This window comes from Hyperoodon ampullatus, assembly GCF_949752795.1.
Source record: "Hyperoodon ampullatus genome assembly, chromosome: 8".
Classification (NCBI taxonomy): domain Eukaryota; kingdom Metazoa; phylum Chordata; class Mammalia; order Artiodactyla; family Ziphiidae; genus Hyperoodon; species Hyperoodon ampullatus.
This window is the reverse complement of record NC_136921.1, coordinates 45503210-45524240: the sequence shown is the minus strand read 5'-3', so window position 1 is coordinate 45524240 and position 21031 is coordinate 45503210. Positions and strand designations below refer to the sequence as shown.

Below are 21031 nucleotides of genomic sequence, written 5' to 3'. Positions count from 1 at the left end.
CACAGAGTAATCAGACTTGATTGGCTTTCTAAGACTTGATCTGATTCTTTGCCATAGCTACCTACACTGGAAGATGGACATGGTCCCACAGTAATATTTATTTACACCAAATGCTGTAGTCATTCAGAACCTGTCTAGGATGCCCAAGATGTTAGACACAGCCTACATCTGCAACATAGAGTGATTACAAATCTTAGATTAGAGATCCAAGTCAGCCTGAGGCCAGGGCCAGAAACTTGGGGGAAAAAAATCCTATGGAGAACTTGGACCTTTGCTTGGACTCTGCATTTTCATAGTATTGAGACTTTTTGAGGGGGAAGGCAGAGACAACTAAAGTCTTAAATGCAGTGAATTGAGACATATTTAGAGAATGAATTCCAAAGCAAGGGTAGAAGGAATACCTACAGCTAGTAATGTGGGAGTTAAGAACAGTTTAAAAGGACTGAAAAAAGGATAGTGGAGCTATGTTAGCTTCACACAAGACAGGGCTCAGTGATATTCATGCTGCTCTTGAGCCTGAGAGTCAAGCGCCAGAGTTTGATGAATCACTTTCTTTCTTAGGGTCCGTGATGTGACCCCACATCTAGTGGGCTAGAGTTGTAATGTCACAAACTGGGGATGAAGAGATGTAGCTTTCGTTATTTCCTTTAACTGATCTCATCTTGCTTTTAAGCCTCCTCTCCTTCTAATGATGGAAAATGCTTAAGCTTGCTAATCAAAGTTACCTGTTTTCTAGGGAAATTTTTAGGCTTTTTAAAGATAAGTACTGGGGACTTTCCTGGCAGCCCAATGGTTAAGACTTTTTGGCATGCCTTGCTGCCAAAAAAACAAAACATAAAACAGAAGCAATATCGTAACAAATTCAATAAAGACTTAAAAAAAAGATAAATACTGTATGATTCCACTTATATGAGATATCTGAAGTACTCAAAACTTGTAGAAACAGAAAGGAGAATGGTGTTGACCAGAGGTTGTAGGTGGCAGTGGTGGGGAAGGTGATGGGAATAGGGAGTTGTTCGATGTGTATAGAGTTTCTGTTTTTATGAGATTAAAAAAAAATTCTAGAGCTCTGTTGCATAACATGTGAATATAGTTAACTTTACTGAAATGCACAATTAAAAATGCTAAGGTGGTAAATTTTTTTTTGAATTTTATTTTATTTATTTTTTTATACAGCAGGTCTTTATTAGTCATCCATTTTATACACATCAGTGTATACATGTCAATCCCAATCTCCCAATTCATCCCACCACCACCACCCCCCTCCACCACTTCCCCCCCCTTGGTGTCCATAGGGTTGTTCTCTACATCTGTATCTGTATTTCTGCCCTGTAAACCGGTTCATCTGTACCTTTTTTCTAGGTTCCACATATATGCGTTAATATATGATATTTATTTTTCTCTTTCTGATTTACTTCACTCTGTATGACAGACTCTAGATCCATCCACGTCTCTACAAATGACCTAATTTCATTCCTTTTTATGGCTGAGTAATAATCCCATTGTATATATGTATAAGGTGGTAATTTTTTTTTTTAATATTTATTTATTTATTTTTGGCTGTGTTGGGTCTTCGTTTCTGTGCAAGGGCTTTCTCTAGTTGTGGCAAGCGAGGGCCACTCTTCATTACAGTGCGCGGGCCTCTCACTATCACGGCCTCTCTTGTCACGGAGCACAGGCTCCAGATGCGCAGGCTCAGTAGTTGTGGCTCACGGGCCTAGTTGCTCCGCGGCATGTGGGATCTTCCCAGACAAGGGCTCGAACCTGTGTCCCCTGCATTGGCAGGCAGATGCTCAACCACTGCGCCACCAGGGAAGCCAACGTGGTAAATTTTATGTTATGTGTTTTTTTTACAACAATTTAAAAAATACAACTAAATTAGACATCACAAAAAATTTAGGGTTTGGGGGAGGTTATTACTTTTTCAGTATTTCTCACTTCAGAAAGGCTCTCCCCCTCCCCCTATTCTGCTTTTCTAAATGAATCTGAGCAGAGAAGCTCACCCAGCTTCCTGGCATTAAAGAGTGTTTTCTGGTCGTCCCTCCCAGCCTTCTTCTTGACATGGTTTGTACTGCCTGGTCTCAGGACCTCATCTTTTCCTCTTGATGCATCTGCTTTAATTTAGCTGGGCTCCCTGGTGACTGAGCATCCTGTATGTATGGGCACTGATATATTGCTGTTTTCACCTGGTTTTTGGAGCATTGTTCTGACACGTGTTATTGATGACAGCACTATTGACTTAAGTTAAGAGGCCCCTGTACTTTGTCATCCTCATCTATACCTAGCAACCAATCCAGCAGCACATTCAACAAGCTGTCCTCCCTTGGAGACCTGGTGGCTCTTGGACACTTTCTCACAAACTATCTGGAGAGTTCTGGATCGAATGTGGATGCCCTTAGTCTAGGTACCTTCTTAGTCATTGCTACTCAACTGCTCTGACATCATATTAGATATAGGACCATGTCAAGCAGAGGAATTCTCTTAAAGCTTTCTGACTTTCCATGCTACATAGGAATCAGGGCACCAGCCCCAACGTTCTTTGATTCTCTCAGATTTGTCTGGATTTTTCTACTCTACTTACCTCTTCAGCCAATTTTTGACCCCCAAAAGGAACAAGCGTATTTGGATGTGATTTCTCCCTTTTTCACTCCCTTTCTCTCTCCTTTGGCCCAGAAAAAAAAATAATAGCATATCTCAATTTCCTAGTTAGTATTTTCTGTACTTTTCCGGGAGCAATGATCCTCAGCCTCATGATTTACCCTTAATGACTAAATGGGTGAGGGGAGAGAAGAGTTACCAAGAAGGAAACAATGGGTGGCAAATATTTTTACAATGTCCCCACTTCACCTGGACTTCTCTGTAGATTCCCCTCTCTCCCTCCTTCTCCGGGTCCTGTTCATCCTATTTCCCACATGCTTCTAATTCATTTTCTACCACTATTTCTACTGCCCCAGCAGTGGATAAGAGTGAGGTTCTGGAGTCACATTATCCCAGTTCAAAACCTAGTTCTGCTACTAACTAACTGTGTGAACTGAATAAATTTCCTTAGCTCTCTGTTCTTCTGTCTCTTTGCCTGTAAACTACAGGTTAATAATGGCCCTAAGTCTGCCGATGAAATACCATATAAAGCACTTCGAACAGTGCCTGGAATATAGTAATTGCTTAATTAATATTAGCTATTACTACTCATACCATCATCACTTCTCCTCTAGACTAGTCAGTTAGATTTCTAATTGAATTCATTGTCCCTATTTCCACCCCTAGGCTCCTTAATTTATACTATTGTGTAGAATTCAGAGGATCTGAGAGTTGGATGGGAAAAATTATATCTTTATTTTTGCTCACATTTAATTAAATTTAGTATTTCTTTCCATTTTGAATATAGGCTTGAAAGCACAAAACTCTTCATAATATCTATCACCATGTCACCAACATAAATCACAAATATTTCATATCAAATTGTAGCTGTTGCAGGTACCTCATATATGCTCATCACTACTTTTATTTATTTAATTAATTTATTTACCTTTATTGAAGCATAATTGATTTACAATATTATATTAGTTTTAGGTGTACAACATAGTGATTCAGTATTTTATAGATTATACTCTATTTAAAGTTATTATAAAATTTTGGCTATATTCTCTGTCTGTACAATATATCCTTGTAACTTATTTCTTTTATACATAGTAGTTTGTATTTCTTAATCCCCTACTTCTATCTTCCCTCTCCACCTTGGTAACCACTAGTTTGTTCTCTATATCTGTGAGTCCTTTTCTGTTTTGTTATATTCGTTTGTTGTATTTTTTATATTCCACATACGAGTGATGCCATACAGTACTTGTCTTTCTCTGTCCAACTTATTTCACTAAACATAGTGCTCTCCAGGTCCGTTCATGTTGTTGCAAGTGACAAAATTTCATTTTTTTTTTTAATGTCTGAGTAATAGTCTGGTGTATAGATGTACCACATCTTCTTTATCCATTTATCTGTCACTAGACACTTAGGTTTCTTCCATATCTTGGCTATTGTAAATAATGTTGCTATAAACTTTGGGGTGCATGTATCTTCGAATTAGTGTTTTTATCTTCTCCAGATACATACCCAGGAGTGAAATTTCTGGATCATATGGTAGTTCTATTTTTAGGTTTTTAAGGAACCTCCGTACTGTTTTCCATAGTGGCTGCACCAGTTTACACTCCCAACGAACAGTGTGCAAGGGTTCCCTTTTCTCTACATCCTCACCAACATTTGTTGTTTGTGGTCTTTTTGATGATAATCATTTTGACAGGTGTGAGGTGATATCTCATTGTGGTTTTGGTTTGCATTTCTCTGATGATTAATGATGCTGAGCATCTTTTCATGTGCCTGTTGATTATCTGTATATCTTCTTCACAAAATGTCTATTCAGATCTTCTGCCCATGTTTTAATTAGGTTGTTTGTTTTTTGGATGTTGAGTTGTATGAGTTGTTTATGTATTTGGGGTATTAACTCCTTTCGGTCATGTCACTACTTTTCAATTATTATGGTTATTCAACTAACTGCTAGATGTTGTTATTCATTTTAGTAAGTTTCTGTGCTATCAGATTTTATTATATGACACATTTAAAATATTTTATAATTATATACATAATTATATATTATAATTTAAACCATTTATTTAAACAATTAAAAATAATTTAAATCATTATTCTGAGAGGGGATATATAGACTACATCTGACATTGAAAGGAGGAGCCCTTGACACAAAAAATTTTAAATACCTTATTTGAAGTGGGTTTTTTACTCTGGCTATTGTCTTCCATGTTCTCAGGACCTGTGGGTAGACAGACAAAGCTTGATGATTTCAGAGCAGGTATAGGCCAAGAAACCATGGCATTGAGTGTGCTGAGTCCAGACAAATGATATTTATATACACATCCAAATTTGAAGAAAAAATGTATTTCATTAGGTTTCAAACACTGTAATATATATAAAGCAAAAATAAAAACCTGTTGCAAAGTTAAAACAAAAAATAGGTGAGTTTTTAAAAAAAGGCATGTCTAACCGTGTTGCTCCCTACGTAAAATGTTTCACTAGCTCTCATCACTGACAATATCAAGTACAAACTCCAAAGAAAGACATACAAGGCATGTCTTGGTTCAGTCTATTCAGTCTTCCCCTAGAGCCTCATTGCTTGTCACTCACTGCCCAAGGCCCTATCCCTCCAACCATTCTGAAATACTCACAGGACCTGGAAGGCATCATGCTCTTTCATGCCTGCATTCATGTGTATGTGTGTTGGAGGAGGGAGCTTTGCTTTGGAATGCCCTTCTTCCTTTTTCTTTCTCATTTACCTTATTCTCCTTACTCATCCATCAAACTTTTATTCATTATTAAAGACATTGCTAATGTCACCTTCTCCTTTAAGTCTTCGGTGAACTCCCAGTGTGGCTGAGATGACTTTCCTCTTCTCTCCCACAGCACCCTGTGTAAACCATTTGTCACATTTTTATTAAAGTTGACTGTGTGCTTTTCTGCTCTCACTAGACTGTGAGTTCCTCGAAAAATAAGCATGATTTATTCCTCTCCTCTCCTCTCTCTATAGTTCCTACAGTAGTATTTAGAACTCAATGAATGGGTAAAATCTGATAGGATATCACACAACTATGAACAGAATTACTATGTTATTTCAGAGGAAAAGTACCAGAGACATTCTGAATAATTTTCTTGCCCTCCTCTTCTGATGACAGTGGAGGGAAAATATTGCTCCTTCAGGAGGCTGAATGATATACTGGGTGGCGTGACTGAGAAATCGTTGCGACTGGGGGAGGAGGGATGTATAATTTTTCCCTGGAGAATAGGGCTCTTAGCTTCAGGAGAGGTGAGGGACACTGTCCTGGATGGATTGGTTGTTGTGGGCTAAATGTCCCACACCTAAAGTGAAGCAGGAATTAAAATATGACAATACCAGACTCTTAAAATTTTTGATGGAATAAATGTGTGAATATGAATATGCATGAATACATCTGGTCATTTTTGACTGGACAGAAAACCTGTTATCATCAATCATGCTACTGTTTTCATATTCATCTGTACTGATTGTAGTTAGATTTCAAGAGGATGACTGATTTGACCCTAGGCATCCTCTATTATTGCTAATTTCTATAAAAATGACTTTTTGCCTCTAAGGATCCATGTGGTCAGGGTAAGTGGCCAGTTAGCACCATTCCACATTTCAAATCACTAGGGGAAAGATAGTATTATAAATGGTGACAAATGGATAGTCATGTGAAGAAAAGTAAATTGGATTCCTACATCTCACTATGATGAAATAAGAGTTGAGATGGATTAAAGAATTCAAAAGTAAATGACAAGCCATAAATGTATTAGAAGAAATTATAAGATACATAAAAAATATAAACACATAGTGTAAAAAGCTCTAAGTATGACAAAAGAAATGGAAGCCAGAGAATTCCTCTGGCTGTCCAGTGGTTAAGACTTGGCACTTTCACTGCCATGGCCCAGGTTCAATCCCTGGTCTGGAAACTAAGAACCTGCAAGCCATGTGGCACGGCCAAAAAGAAGAAAAAGAAAAAAAATGGAAACCATAAAAAAAGACTAAAATATGTAACATCATACAAACATTTTAAATTCTGCATTAAAAAACAAGAAACCACAAAGTCAAAAGACAGATGAAAATCTGGGAAGAAATAGTTGTAGCTAATTTTTTTTTTTTTTTGGTCTGGGCCCTGGGGCTTGTGAATGCTTAGTTCCCCGACCACAGATTGAACACGGCCCCAGCAGTGAAAGTGCTGAGTCCTAAGCACTGGACCACTAGGGAATTTCCCAATAGTAGCTAATTTCTTAAGTACTTATATAGGTTTTGTTTTAATATTAACAACCTAATAGAAAAAATAAGCAAAGGATAAAAGCAAATAGTTAACAGAAAAGGAAATACAGATAATCCTTAAATATAAAAAGATTAATAACCTCACTCAAAATAAGAAAAATGCAGTGAAAATCATGATCAGATACCATTTTTTACCTATCATACTAGAACTAAGAATGATGAGGGTGTGGGGAAGTAGGTAACTTCATACATTGTTAATAGAAATATAAATTGGTACAACCTCTACAGGGTACAAATTGGCAATATCTATTAGAATTAAAGATAATCATATATACCTGATACATGTATGTACACATATGCTATACACATGTTTATTTATTTGGAATACTTTCAACTGTAAATAATAGAAACCCCAATTCAAATACGGCTTAAACAGTAGAAAAATCAATTATCTCTTATAAGTCCAGATGTAAGGCAGCTCTAGGTAAAGTAAGATCAGTAGCTCAATAATATCAGTGAAGACTTAGATTCTTTCTCCCTCTCTCTTTCATCCTCGTGGTATTTACTGGGCCCTCAGGTTGTCTTTAAATTTTAATATGCTATTGTTACCTATCATAATCAATGTAACCATTCCTTATTGTTGGATACATTATTTCCAATATTAAAAAATAGTAAATAACATTGTGATTTTACATAAACATTTGCATCTTTGTTTTCTTTGCATAAAATTTTAGAAGTAAAATTAATGTATAGAACCTTTCAAGGATCTTGTTAAATATTGGAAGGCAACTGGTCAGGGCCTTTCTATAGGCAATATTATTTAGAGTGTTCATTGCTGATCACCTTACTAATAACAATAGATATTAACATAAAAATGTAGTACATTTGTAGATGAAAGGATAGTATGTAATTTTAATTTACATTTTTATTATTAGAATGAACACTGTGATTTATTAAAAGGTTACATTTTTCCAGCAGGTACTTTTCAGATCAGGATCAGGAAAAAAAAGATAGTAGTATTTAACAAAATTTTAAGTTCAAGGGTCTAGGGTTCAGGTATGAAATATAAAGTGTTAGTAAATAGATCCAGATAGCCAGAACCTATTCCTATATCTTCTCACATAAAGATCTCATGAGCTTATGATAGGAGTGAATTTGATGGAAGAGAGAAGTTTTAGACAGTGATCTTTTTTGATGCCCTACTTCATAGGCTGAGCTGGACGTAAAGAAGAGAGACACATTACACTCCTCCTCTGAGTCTGGAGACTTGAGAGTAGGGGGATATCGTTCATCATTTTCTGGGTGAAATCCATGGACATGACAAGCATTATTAGAGCAGTTCCCATTGACATGACAGTGCCCCTATAAAGTAGAAATGGTGATACAGCACAAATGGGCTTGAGGTAAAAGCTGGTGTCAGTTCTACAACAAGTAGAAAATTACATTTTTTCACACCTGAACTAATAGCTGAAAAACTGTGCTTCTACATTTTGGGGGTTTTTTGGCTATTTTATTCTATTTTATCTTTTTAAAATTGAAGTATAGTTGATTTACAATATTATGTTAGTTTCAGGTGTACAGCTCAGTGATTCAGTTTACATATATATATATATTCTTTTATATATATATACTTATATATATATATATTCCTATATATATATTCTTTTATATACATATATACTTATATATATATATTCCTATATATATATATAGTCTTTTTCAGATTCTTTTCCCTTATATTTTACAAAATATTGAGTATAGTTTCCCATACTACATAGTATGCCCCTTCTTAGTTTTATTTATTTACTTACTTATTTGCTTAGCAAGGAGAGTAGGTCCCTTTTTAATTTTTACTTTTTTAATTGAAGTAAAGTTGCTTTACAATGTTGTGTTAGTTCTACATTTGTATGTGTATTTCTCCCATCATGTATGCACCTGCCTTAGTCACTTAATTACAATCATCTCTGAACCTCAACTTCATCATTCTAAAAATGGAGATATTAATATCTATGTAATGTGCTTTTTCCCTTGTAAGTAAATGCTCATGCTTCTTGTCCAAGGTCCAACAGGCAGTTTATTTCTTGCCAGTCTGAACAGGATATATGAGGCCCAAGGGCACTAACCAGGTAATGTACCTGGTTAACAGATACATTGTGTCAACACAATTCATGTCGTACCAACAGATATAAAGCCAAATTCCAGCCTTTGGCACAAATTCTGAAATGACACTGCTCTCTTTGGCCAATTCCATGATTCTTTGTTCAAACCTCTGGTAAAAGCAAGGTGGGGCTCACTATTCACAGTCTACCCACCTCTGTCAGCAAAGGAGAGAGCTCTGCTGGCACTGCAGTGCAGGGCTCTTCGCCCAGGAGAGTCCCAGTTGGTGCAAGGTATTTCAGTCATAGGGATGCATCCTGGCCTATGAGTAGATGGGAACCTAGCTAGCTTCCCATCAGTCCTATGCAACTTCCTTGGAATTTTTTCTGACTCTGGAGCTGTAAGGAACTTAAATTCACTAATGCATAAGACATAGGTCCTGATAGATTTTAGACTTTGGGACAATTTTACTTGCTGCCAGGGAACATCTACAAGTAGGAAGCAGTACTGTCATTTGTTCTTTTTTGCTCTAGTTTCTATCCCATGGCACCTGGCCTGGTTCAGAGCCCAAGATGGCTAAGTTTCCTCAGTAGAATCCTTTACTTAGGGTGCAGGCAGCCACATAACTCATGCCATTTCTTGAGTTGCTGAGAAGTATGCAGCTTTTCAGGAAGATATTCTTGGAGCTCAAGCCAAGCAGTTGCCTCAATGACTGCCTGATTGTTTCCATTTAACAATTTGGGTTTTCTCCCACAGTCAATTCAGTGTGCTCAGTAAATTGGTGTTTTATGCTTGATTTTCACTTTCAGAATTCTATCTCAGCATTATGAGGATCTGATGTCATGATGTAGGCAAACGTTCCTGTATTGACATGTTTTGTTTTTGGCTAGTGGAGAGGTAATGCCAAAATTCTGAGTTCCATGGGAATAGAGCCAAGAGACGTTTGGCTTCTTAGTCAGAGTTAGTGTCCGTGGGAGCGGATCTGGGAAAGTCTTGTGGAGGATCCATGGCCAAAACCGCATAATCAGATTTTGTTCTGAATAGGGTCCTTCATAAGATGTTAGAAAAAAAAAAAAAGAACATTATAGGAAGAAAGTTTTCTTAATCAAATAATCTTGAATGGTTAGGAAGACAAATTAAAAATGTGAATTAGTAGGTTAATCTTTTCATATGTTTGGTTTAAAGCTTACCTTTAAGATTAATTGAATCAAGTTTATCTGTCGGCCCTTCTCAGGAGAACTCTCCAACAGATCTCGTTAAGATCAGAATCTGGGAATATGTTTTAGATCTCTGTAAGTTAATTCCAGTGAATAGTGTTTTGCCTATAGTGCATATGCAGAACTAATAAAAGAAAATGTTATTAAAGTCAGTTTTTCAAGAAAGTAAATATATGTGTGTTTAATAATCACCTTTATTATAGAATAAAAATAATAACATCATACTGTTAAAAAACTTTTCTATCTTACAGTAATCCAAAATTGTAATCAATGAAAACTTAGTATGTATTTCTTTGCTTCATTGCCAAACTATGTATTTCTGTATCAGGAATACTTAGTGTAATGTTAAACCATAGCTGAAGTGAACTACTCAACCATTGTAACAGAGGATTAGGGAGTTGTCTATCATTATTATTACACATACATTTTATGCTTGTCAGATAAAGTAGGCAGCTTCATATGTCAAGTCTTACATTCAAGAACATCCTGTGTTCTTGACAGGATGTGGTATTCATTGAAGTCTTTGGTAGGTAATCTAGTAAAATATATGTAAATAATCCCTCTATCTAGTGTTTTAAATTGTAACAAAGACAATCTTGCTATAAATGAATGCTATCTAATGAAAATGTATTAATTTTTCAAAGACTTCCTCTGCAAAATTCCACCTAGGCATGAATGAACTAAATTTAGTACCACTTCGCATTGCTCGACATTGTACTCAGGGATGACCAAAATTAGTATAGTTTAATTTGATATGTTTTGCAGTGTGTAAATTGGAACTGAATGACCATGCAAATGAAATTTCAACACTATACATCACGTGCCAGGCAAGTCATGATTTGCTTATCACATTTTAGCCTATGGTTTAATTTCTTAGTTATATTACTGGATAGTATCCAGGTGTCTTATTTTTTAAAGTGATCATTTGATATTTTAAATGGAATTTTTTTATTATGCTACATTTTTAATGAGTAGTGTTAGAATGAATGATCAAACAAGTGTAACTTATTTGATTTCTATTTCTATTTCTTATATAATTAATGTACAAATATAAATGCTACATTTCTTTGGGCAATTTGATTAATTTAATTTAGCCTCAGTTCCCTCTATGAAATGGGCATAATAATAATACTTAACTTCCAGCATTATGAAAATAAAATTACATCATTAATGTGAGGGGACTTTGAAAGTTATTAATTATTAATTATTATTTCAATTTGTATTACTGTACACAGTAAAGTAGTGGTTTTAATCACATACTACCATAGATTTCCCATTAGAGTCTATTTGTCCAAGATAATCTCCAGGTTGATAAAAGATAGATGTGAACTGTTATAATCCTACGGACCTTTAGTTAGTGCCCACTATTGACATTCCCCAGCTGACAAACCATGACTCAGAGCTTTTTTTTTGTTTTTAGCTCTCCTGCATTTTGTCTTTTGGAATCATTCTTCTCACTCTGACCCACAATCCACTCTACTCTAGCATTTCAGAACTCTTGTCTCAGTTTTTGAACCAATTCACTTTATGACTTTGGGCAACCCTCTCTTTAGACCTCAGTTCTGTCATGTGTAAACTAGATGATCTCTAAGGTCTATTCCATCTCTCACATCCTGTGACATTGGCTCACTTCTATCTGTTTGTACATTTCTCTGCTTTGCTAATCACCTGCTCTTCTTCCACCTTCTCATGATACCAACTCTAACCTCCCTCATTAAAATGCAGCCACACAACATTTGCAGAAACCAATGCTGAACATATATAAGAGTATATTACAAATTATACATTAAAAATTATAGTTTCACTCTTTCATTAGGACTTGTTGAAGAATTGGTGTAACCAGAGCAATGAATCATAGTGTCGAACTGCTCTAAATTCAAATTCAGACCAGCCACTGAGGTACCTCCTACTGTCTCAGTTCCTCAGAGTTCTCTTCTATAAACTGGGGACAATAATGTCTCCTACATTGAGCGTGTCAGGAAAGTTCCTAGCACAAATCTGGTGCTCAGTAAATATTATCATCTCATACCCTCCTAATTCTGACACTCAGACATCAGAAGCCCTGATGATTTATTGATTTTGGTTTTGACACATAAAAAGAATGTGAGTTCATAATTTGAAGTGCTTTTTATTCAGCTGTCTAGTTTAATCTGTCACAGACTTGCCAGTTGATGATTGGATGATCTTTAAGAAACATAGAATGTTTTGGTAATTAGCAAGTGTTTTAGCCATGTTAAGACATCCAGGCTGATTTGATACTTATTTTCCTTTTCAAACATTCAATTGTTTAAGGATTAAAATGAATTAATTGGGAAGCAGGCCCTTATAAGTATACTTTATTACTTCATAAATAATTTTTATCTTAAGAAGGAAAATAAACTAGATTCTATGAATGAGCTCTAAGAAGACCCTGAGCTCCCTGAAATTATATGCAAAATTGTGAGTTTTCTTTTTCCTGGTGAGAGTGTCCCACCAGACCCAAAAGGGTCATTGACATTCTTAAATGAGTATATGGTGGTTTAAAGTGAAATAGATTTGTTTTTGTTTGGGGTATAGAATAATTGAGTTCTAATCTAGCTACTGTCAATGTCAAAATATTGCCTTTTTATTTTAAGAAAATAAAGTTCTCTACAGAAGTGCAAAAAACAACTTGAATACAAAAGGAACCATAAAGTTTGAAAGGGTTTTTTGTTTGTTTTTATTTTTACTGTGTTTTTTTTAACTAACATAGGTTTGTGGGAAGTATGAGAAGTATTACAAAACATTCAGAATATTAAAACTGATACACTACATTAAACTTTACATAATGTTTTCTGAAGATTTCAGGGATTAGTGTCACATATCACAAGTAAATATTCTTGGGGTGCTGAAAATGAAAGTGACATGCCCATAGGCAGAATAGCAGAGCGCCTTTGTGACCTAGGCAAAATAGAAAAAGAAATGCCTAGGTCTTGTCACAAAACTAATTGGTCCTATGCTTTCTTTCATGGTCATATGGGTTTTGAAGCGGGCTACCAAATGGAGAGGTTAGTGATGTGATCCTGGGGCTCCATGGTAAGGGTGAATATAAAGGTTGGGGAGTCCTGAAACTGGGTCCTTGGAAACGGAGGGTGTTCCTTCCTCACAGTTCCCACTGTAGGGATCAAGGTCCCCAGTTATTTGTGCTCCAGAGCCTAAGGTGTGTTAATGGGCCTGCTGACCCAGACTTTGAGGTCATGTATATTCATGGCCCTGGAAGAAGTATGTTCTGATATGTGCAACTGAAGAGTGGCCTTACCCCGTCACCACAGCTGGCTCCTCCCCCAACAGGGGCAACTCCCTTACAGCTCCAGCCTTGTCAGTGTTAAATATGTCAGTATCAGAATTAGAAAAAGTACTGCACTTTGTTTGTATGAGTGTAAATTGCTGTAATATCTTTCATGGTTATAATAATTATAAATTATTTATTTAAGAACCATAACACTAGACAAAATTTTAATCGCCTCCCCCATTAGACATAGTCACTGCTTTAGAGCTAAGCTATTAAATTAGCCAGGGGTGGATTCTAGGCACTTTATAATTATTTTTCAATTCAGTTTGAAAATTTGTGCCCCCAAAACTCAGATAAATGTGCCAGTATCATTAAGCGCTAGGAAAAAGATGCAGTTTCCCTGTGTCCCTGTGGCTTCAGTAGAACTTGTAACTCTAGGACCATATACCCTTGCCAACTGCAATGCATTTGGAAATTGAACCTATGAAAACATATAAATAGTTTTCAGGTCAAGATAAAGAGAAATGAAACAGATGTAACTAGCCCTTGCTTTTGTATGTTTAAAGCAACTGGACCAGAACCAATTTAACAGGAATTTCACTCATGAGAAACTAGAGTAGCAGACCTAAAATTTCTAAACCAAACTTTTGTGCTAAATCATTAAACTTTTACAATAAAGTGAAAACCAAAAATCCAGAATTAATCATTATCACATAAAACTGTTGTGTCTTTCAAAAAACATGAAAACACTTTAATATAATTTATATTGTTTCTACACATTAGATGTAGGAAATAATTTCACTTAGTCATAAGTATAATGTATTTGATTAACAAAATCCTAATTTACAAAATAGAAGTAAATATATGTAGAAATATATTCATTATCAAATTATAAAATAAAATTAACAATTCTTAAGATATCATCAGTTTATTTTTCTGATTTTAGATAATAGAGTTAAATCATTTTGGTATGCTTAATAATATTTATAAGTATTAAAATAATGGAACGTTGAGATTTGAATACAATGATAGTAAACCACTGAAATTTCACATTCACATTATACAGCCATCATGAATCCGTAAGTGAATGTTAATAATGTAAAAAAATATAAAATGATTGTAAAATAACCATCTAACCATTAGCATATGGAGTTTTAAGACCACATTTAATCAGCTAATTTTCTCCGAAATATAAGCATTTGCTTTTCTGTCATACACGAAATGTCTTTGTGCCTTAATACTTAATTTGAAATGTCCTTACTGTAAAAATATACCAAAGTAAATAAAAAAGGAGACATTTATTTACAAAACAATATTGTATACATATTATATAAATGCAATTGTTTCAAAGTCTTTTTATACAATATTGATAGAATCAGTCATTTCCATTATGTCATCATAAAAACTGCAGTGTTGCAAAGGCAGGCTATAATTTTTAAATTTTGATAAAAATGAATACTTTTTGGCTGCCTTATAAATGCAGTTTCTCCAAGTATGCTACAGAATTGAATCCAGACCTCTAGAAAAATGATTTTTCTTTCATTAAAGAAAATCCATTCCCCATTTGGAGGAGTATGAAAATGCACCTGAAGAAAGGAGAAACATTACTTTACTGAATGTATTTTATTTGATAAACCTGATAACATCAGCCATTCAGCCTATTGTATTAGCACCATTGGCATGAATTGTTAATGTACTGTATCAATCAGAATAGGAATGGGAACTTGCACATGGTGCACCATCCCTATTTTTGTGGACTCTTATCTTACCAAGTATGCTATCATACAATATAAATTCAAGTGTTTAAGGATGATTCAAATAATGGTATATAACAATCCTGCATTTTACCAATACTACATATAGATTTTTCTGTAAATATTAAATGAAACTGTAAAGAAATAGACTTTAAAGCATACTCCTTTAATTCACCAGAACACAAGGAGAATTGCTTTCATTTACCTGCATATGTTGTGATATATATGAACATAAATGGAATTTGATCTCCAAGTTAAAAAACTCCGGAAATCATAAAACTTTTTATTGTATGATTTGTTTTGATGGTTAAATGCCAACCGTTGCATATATTCTCTCTTTTAGTTCATATACTGTAGCTTGTGCGTAAGTGACTGTAGCATACTCTAGGCTTACAGCCTGTGGTACATAATTTCACAGTTTCAAAATTGTTGAGGGGAAGACCTTCCACTTTTTAGGAAGTTAGGAAACAAATATAAATCTCATGAGCACCCACAGCGATCTACTACCATGGCTGGAATTTTCCCATATATTATTTGTTCTTTGCCATTAAAATATAGCATATTAATTGGAGACATCTTTGTGGGAGTACAACAGGGGCCTGCTGAACCTCTGGGGTTTGCTTGGTGCACAAGATGGGTATGAGGATATTTTTGTAAAAATACAAATTCACACTCTCCAGAGCAGTAATTGGCCTTATATCTTTTAGGTGCAATAATCCAATCCCATCCAAAAGCTTCAAAATCCACAGTTAGAGGGTAACGACAGCATCGAGATTCTGTGGAGTGCTCATCACAGTCGAGTCCAAAATCTCTCCTCGATCTTTTTGGTGTGTCTGTTACCTTGACTTCTAAAAAGGGATTCTGTATGAAAAGGAAAGCAGAGTTAGTAATAGATCCTGAAACACCTTCCTACCTCAAGCACTCATTGTTGAAGAAAGAAACTAATCATTTTGCTTCTGCCACATTTGTTTTTATGTTCTAATGTTGCCACAGCATTAAGGAATTTTAATTTACACTAGGCTTGATACTTCCCTTATGGCTCAAAAGACTATAGTAGCAATACAGATTCCCCTGTGGTCAAATCTTTGTCTTGCTTTTCTTGTTTTCCCCAGTTTGTGTATCTGAATGCCTGGCACATAATAGATGCTCTGAAAATATTGATAGCAAGAAAGGGAGAGAGGGAGGAGAAGAGAAAGGGAGGAGGGAAGAAAGGAGAAAGGGGAAAAGCTAGCTTCTCTCTTCCTGCTTGTTGGTTAAATATGGTGGCTAAATATATCTGATGACTCTTGGAGGGATAGGTATACTCATCCATCCTCCATTCACTAGATCTTATTCAGGGATCCTTGGATATTAACACCAAACCAAAATAGTTACCACCCAGCACTGTACAGATTGTAATGGGAAAAAGGAAGGTAGGGTGATGAAGGTAGTGGTAGGTATATTGGGTTGGAACGACCAACTCCAAGAGAGGGAGGGACAGATTCAGAAGAAGATACGATAATATTTCCTTTATTCTTTCACCGAAAAATGTTTCTGTTCAGATATTTAAACAATAATTTGCTAATCCTTCCCCCGCCCCAATCTTTTCATGCATTTGAGACATTTTTCCTTTTATATGGAAAAGTCTGAGGAATACATCATATTAACCATCTGTTTAATAATAAATAAAGCTTCTGTCACATCACCAACTTTGATCATTAAAATGCTGTCTCTAAAAAAGAACACATTCCTAAATAATTAATAGTAGTTTTTATCCTGTATCAAAATCAAAATAGACCTGGTAATTATTGGTATTTAAGATTATAAAAAATAATAACATCATTTTGGGAGTCAGTAACATTTTATGTAGCATATTTAAAGAAAAATAGATCACTTGGAAAATTGTATAATCTCTTAAAGAATATGTTTTCATTTAAAGTAGATATGACTTACTAATTATATATTCTTTACAAACAAGACCATTTAAAAACTGAAAAGCTAACACATTTCTTGCAAGTATAATCTTTTGTTTTAAATTATATCAATAAATGGAAGTAAAAGATATGGTCACATTAAATAAGTTTTTGAAAACAGAAGTAAACACAAGCATAGATAAGCCAGAAGAGTGAGTAACTCTAAATTTATACTAGGTTTTAAATGGTTTTTATTAATTTTTATAATATATAAGGCATTGTCTTCTGTTTGACCTGATATTAAATTAGTTGGCATTACCTAAGTAAACTCTTGCAAAAGAATAGTAAGACAGTTCAGAAATAAGCTTGTTGGTACAGGTTAACTACCCCAAAATTTTAAATTTTATTAGGAGTAATTCACAGAGTAATCCACATATACATCAATGCATCAACAGCCTAGAAAATAAGGACCATTTATCTTGAGGGATCTTAGATATAGTATATGTAATAGCATATAAGTCTAAACATATTGTATTTAGTTAGTTGCTATAATTAAAAGCATTTTATTTCAATTATAATTTTTAGAGTTTATTTTTTTCCACTTTATTAAACCAAAAAAATGTTAACACATTTGGCACTCTTCTAGGGAAAAAAATGTTTTGTTGGGTATGTCCTAGAATCCACTATGAAGACTTCATGTTTTTATTTATATAATCATATAGCACATCAATGAAAAGCACTTTATATTTCATTCCCAATTCAAAAGAATTCCTTAAGAAGTTAAGGACTATGGTCTAACTTTTTTCTTTAAGTCCTCATGCAAACTAAAAGTATCAAGAGGGTGTTTCATAGGATATGAAATTGGACACCTACTTTTATTGGGTACAGGGCTACCATCGGGGTAAGATACCTTTGTCCGGCTTATGAGCATAGGAAACTGGTAGTTTTCCACTACTATTCATTCACATTATGAATAAAAACATAAGGGTTTTAGAATGTTATTTTCAGTAATCACTTACCAGCCCATCTTCTCCTGGTCCTGGGAAGGTTACAGCAAGATCATGACCATTCTCATCTAAAGCTTTGATTTCAATGCCTAAGTTGGATTCAGGTTGTTTGAGCCAATTTTGCAACACTGTCTTCACATCAATGCTCTGCCAAATACCAGTGCCTGGGTTCATGTCAAGTTTCAGAGATCGGATTCCAGTATACCTTGTACCGTCTTTCATGGGTTTGATGAGTCTCAGGATTTGCACAAACACTGTTGTAGGAGTCTTGACTGGCCTCAGATATATCCACAGTTGGGCCTTTACTACTTTATTGTATTGTATTTTAGAGCTAAATTTAAAGAAGCAACATTTGGGTTTTCCTTCCACTTGCATTAGAAGATCAGCTATAAATGAATAAGAAAAAAAAAGAGTTACTGAAGTCATTTTTCATGACATGAATAAACTCCATATTAATCAATGAGCATGTTCATTGGAATAATGTGTGCACATTTAGTCTTTTAAAATGAAAAAAAATATGCAACATTTCATTCATAACTCAGAAAACTATCAAATAAAATAATTACTATAGCTTTTCAGATTTTCTTAGATGTATGTTTTTTCAGCTGTTTAGGAGGAACCTACTTCCTCTCCAGAGAACTGTGAACTAAGGAAAATTCTATTAAGGAATGAAAAGTGGATGAAATTTTAAGATGATGATGATTAGAGAGAACAAGAGAAACTGTGGAGGAACATCCACTTAGAATTCTTTGGGAATCTGAGTAGTTACACTTACTGAGCAGCTGTACCAATCAGTCTGGAAGAAGGAACCCTTCCCCCAGGCCTGAATTACCTGGGGACAAGACACTGAGCAACTGAGCCTCTGGAATTAGTAGAAAATATAGTACATCTGTTATGTTTGGGTGCTGGGATAGCCTTTTAAAGGAACAAAACTAGCAGGTAAGTAGCACCAAAATCTAAATGTTGCATTCAGCCTATCTCAAAACTTAGAAAACACTGTCTTTAGAGCCAGGCTGTCATTGTAAGCAGAAGCACTTAGAAATTTCTTTCCTTTTGGTTTTCCAAGATTGTTTATAAATAAGGCACATCTACTCCAGGATTATCTGATAGCACAGTCTTAAAGGAAAGTTATTCGTTGCATTATAACCTAACTACTTAATAAGAAAAACAATTATTTTGAAACTGTTTTGAGTCCAGTTTAAAGTGGTTAAACCACTCTATAAAGCAAGATCACAGACATATGGCACAAAACTCTTGTCATGCCTTCTCTGTTAAGATGCCTGTCCCACTTTCCTTGAGTATAGTTTTGAACTGCCTGCAACAGGAATGGTATGACGTATATTATCTTCCAGAAGCAAAGTAGATACTACAGGTAATAGTCCTCCCTCCTATGAGGAGTAAAATAATACTTTAGGAGGTTATTAAGCATGTGCCTGCCTGGAAATATGCAGATCGGGTACTTTCAACAATAGTACCATGGTCAAGGTATAAGTGGGACTTTGTGAGCCATAGCCTACTCAATTAAAATGTTTATTTCTTAGCATTTTCTGATAATTAGCTCATGATTATTATTATGCTATGCTTACTTCATCATTGCTCTTAGTAATACATTAAATTTATAAAAAATATTTTTTCATATTTTCCAGTGTTGTAATAGCTTTCAAAATTAGATAACTTTAATTTGTGGAGAACATAAAAACACTGTGAGAAATAGTTTTCAGTAACAGAAGTCATTCTAGGTGTTCAGCAAATGCCCAAATAGGCTTCAACATCTACAAATTTCTTTCCATTCTCTTTATTATGAAAAAACCTGTTACTATAAATGCATATTTCAGACAACCAAATGCAGTTATGAAATTTCATGTAGTTAAACAATTTCAAGTTTTTCACATTGCTTGTAGTACCTCCTAGTCCTTACCTTGGTGGTATTAAGCTGTGAAAGCATAAGCATGTTATAGTTGTCACATTAAACTATATAACATTAATGCTATGCAAGCATTTTATTTTTAGCTTTTTAGCTCTCTAAGGAAACAAATTATGCAGCAGCTTTCAGTCTCATTAGTATATTTCTCATGAAATCTTGAAAAAAAAGAAACTCTTTTCCCTCCTACTTACATACAAGCCAGCAGCTTGTTAAAAGAGCCTGAAAATAGATCGGTTTCTCATAAACACTAGAACAACAGTCAGCAGAACTGTTGCTCTACACTAATAGGACTACTCACACTCTGTGGGCATGGTAATGACCGTTTCCGTCGTAGCGTGGTAATCATCATCTTCCAAGGAGCCGTCACTGCTGTCATCTCTCTGGACATCGTACTGATCAATCAGTTCCCGGAGTGGAGGAGCTTTGGGCAAAAGTTGTCTTATAGCATCTTTGCTGATGTTAGGAGCTGTTTCCAGGCGAAGTTTACTGAGGATTTGGATCTTTATGGCTTCTAGTCTTGAGGATTTAGTGTTTTGTCTCCACATACATGCATTACACAGCCCCTCTTTTTCCACATTTTCCTTTTGCTCGCTGTTCTCATTCAGATCCACTGGACCAGCAACAATCAGCATAAATAGGTAAATATAAACATAGATTTGCAGTTTTTGCATGATTTTAAAATCAATACAGTCTTTTCCCTTGTTCTTATTTCTTCCTTTTACTTTTCTTTTGCTTTTGAGTAATGCCAAGCAAAATGTTAATGCCTGCACAGTCTGAGAGACAACTTGCCACACCAGTGAATCTTTTATACTGTATTCCAAGTGGCGTTTTATATTCCAACTTTGATGAGACAAGTGTCGTCAGGATCTATGATTGGCTCTTGCTCCACAATGAATCTCGCTGTCAGAGGTTAAAACCCTGTCTGTCACAAGTCACCAAACAGTATTTTGTTACAGTCAAGGGTGAGCTGATTCATTTGACTAGTTCATAAAAGAAATAAATCTACAAATAATGAAAGATATATGTGACATTTGAAAAATTAAAATCTATGTTAACAA

At 35.1% G+C, this 21031-nt stretch overlaps 1 protein-coding gene across 1 annotated transcript; it reads right to left on the bottom strand.

Moving 5' to 3' along the window:
- Positions 1 to 15630: 15630 nt before the first annotated feature.
- Positions 15631 to 20668, bottom strand: MSTN (myostatin; the record flags this gene model as incomplete). The annotated part of the gene is made up of 3 exons (XM_079710426.1): positions 20272 to 20668; positions 18062 to 18435; positions 15631 to 16011 (listed from the first exon to the last, which is right to left on the bottom strand). The coding sequence occupies exons 1-3, from the start codon at positions 20642 to 20644 to the stop codon at positions 15631 to 15633; spliced, it is 1128 nt and encodes a 375-aa protein (XP_079566552.1). The 5' UTR covers positions 20645 to 20668.
- Between the last annotated feature and the right edge of the window lie 363 nt (positions 20669 to 21031).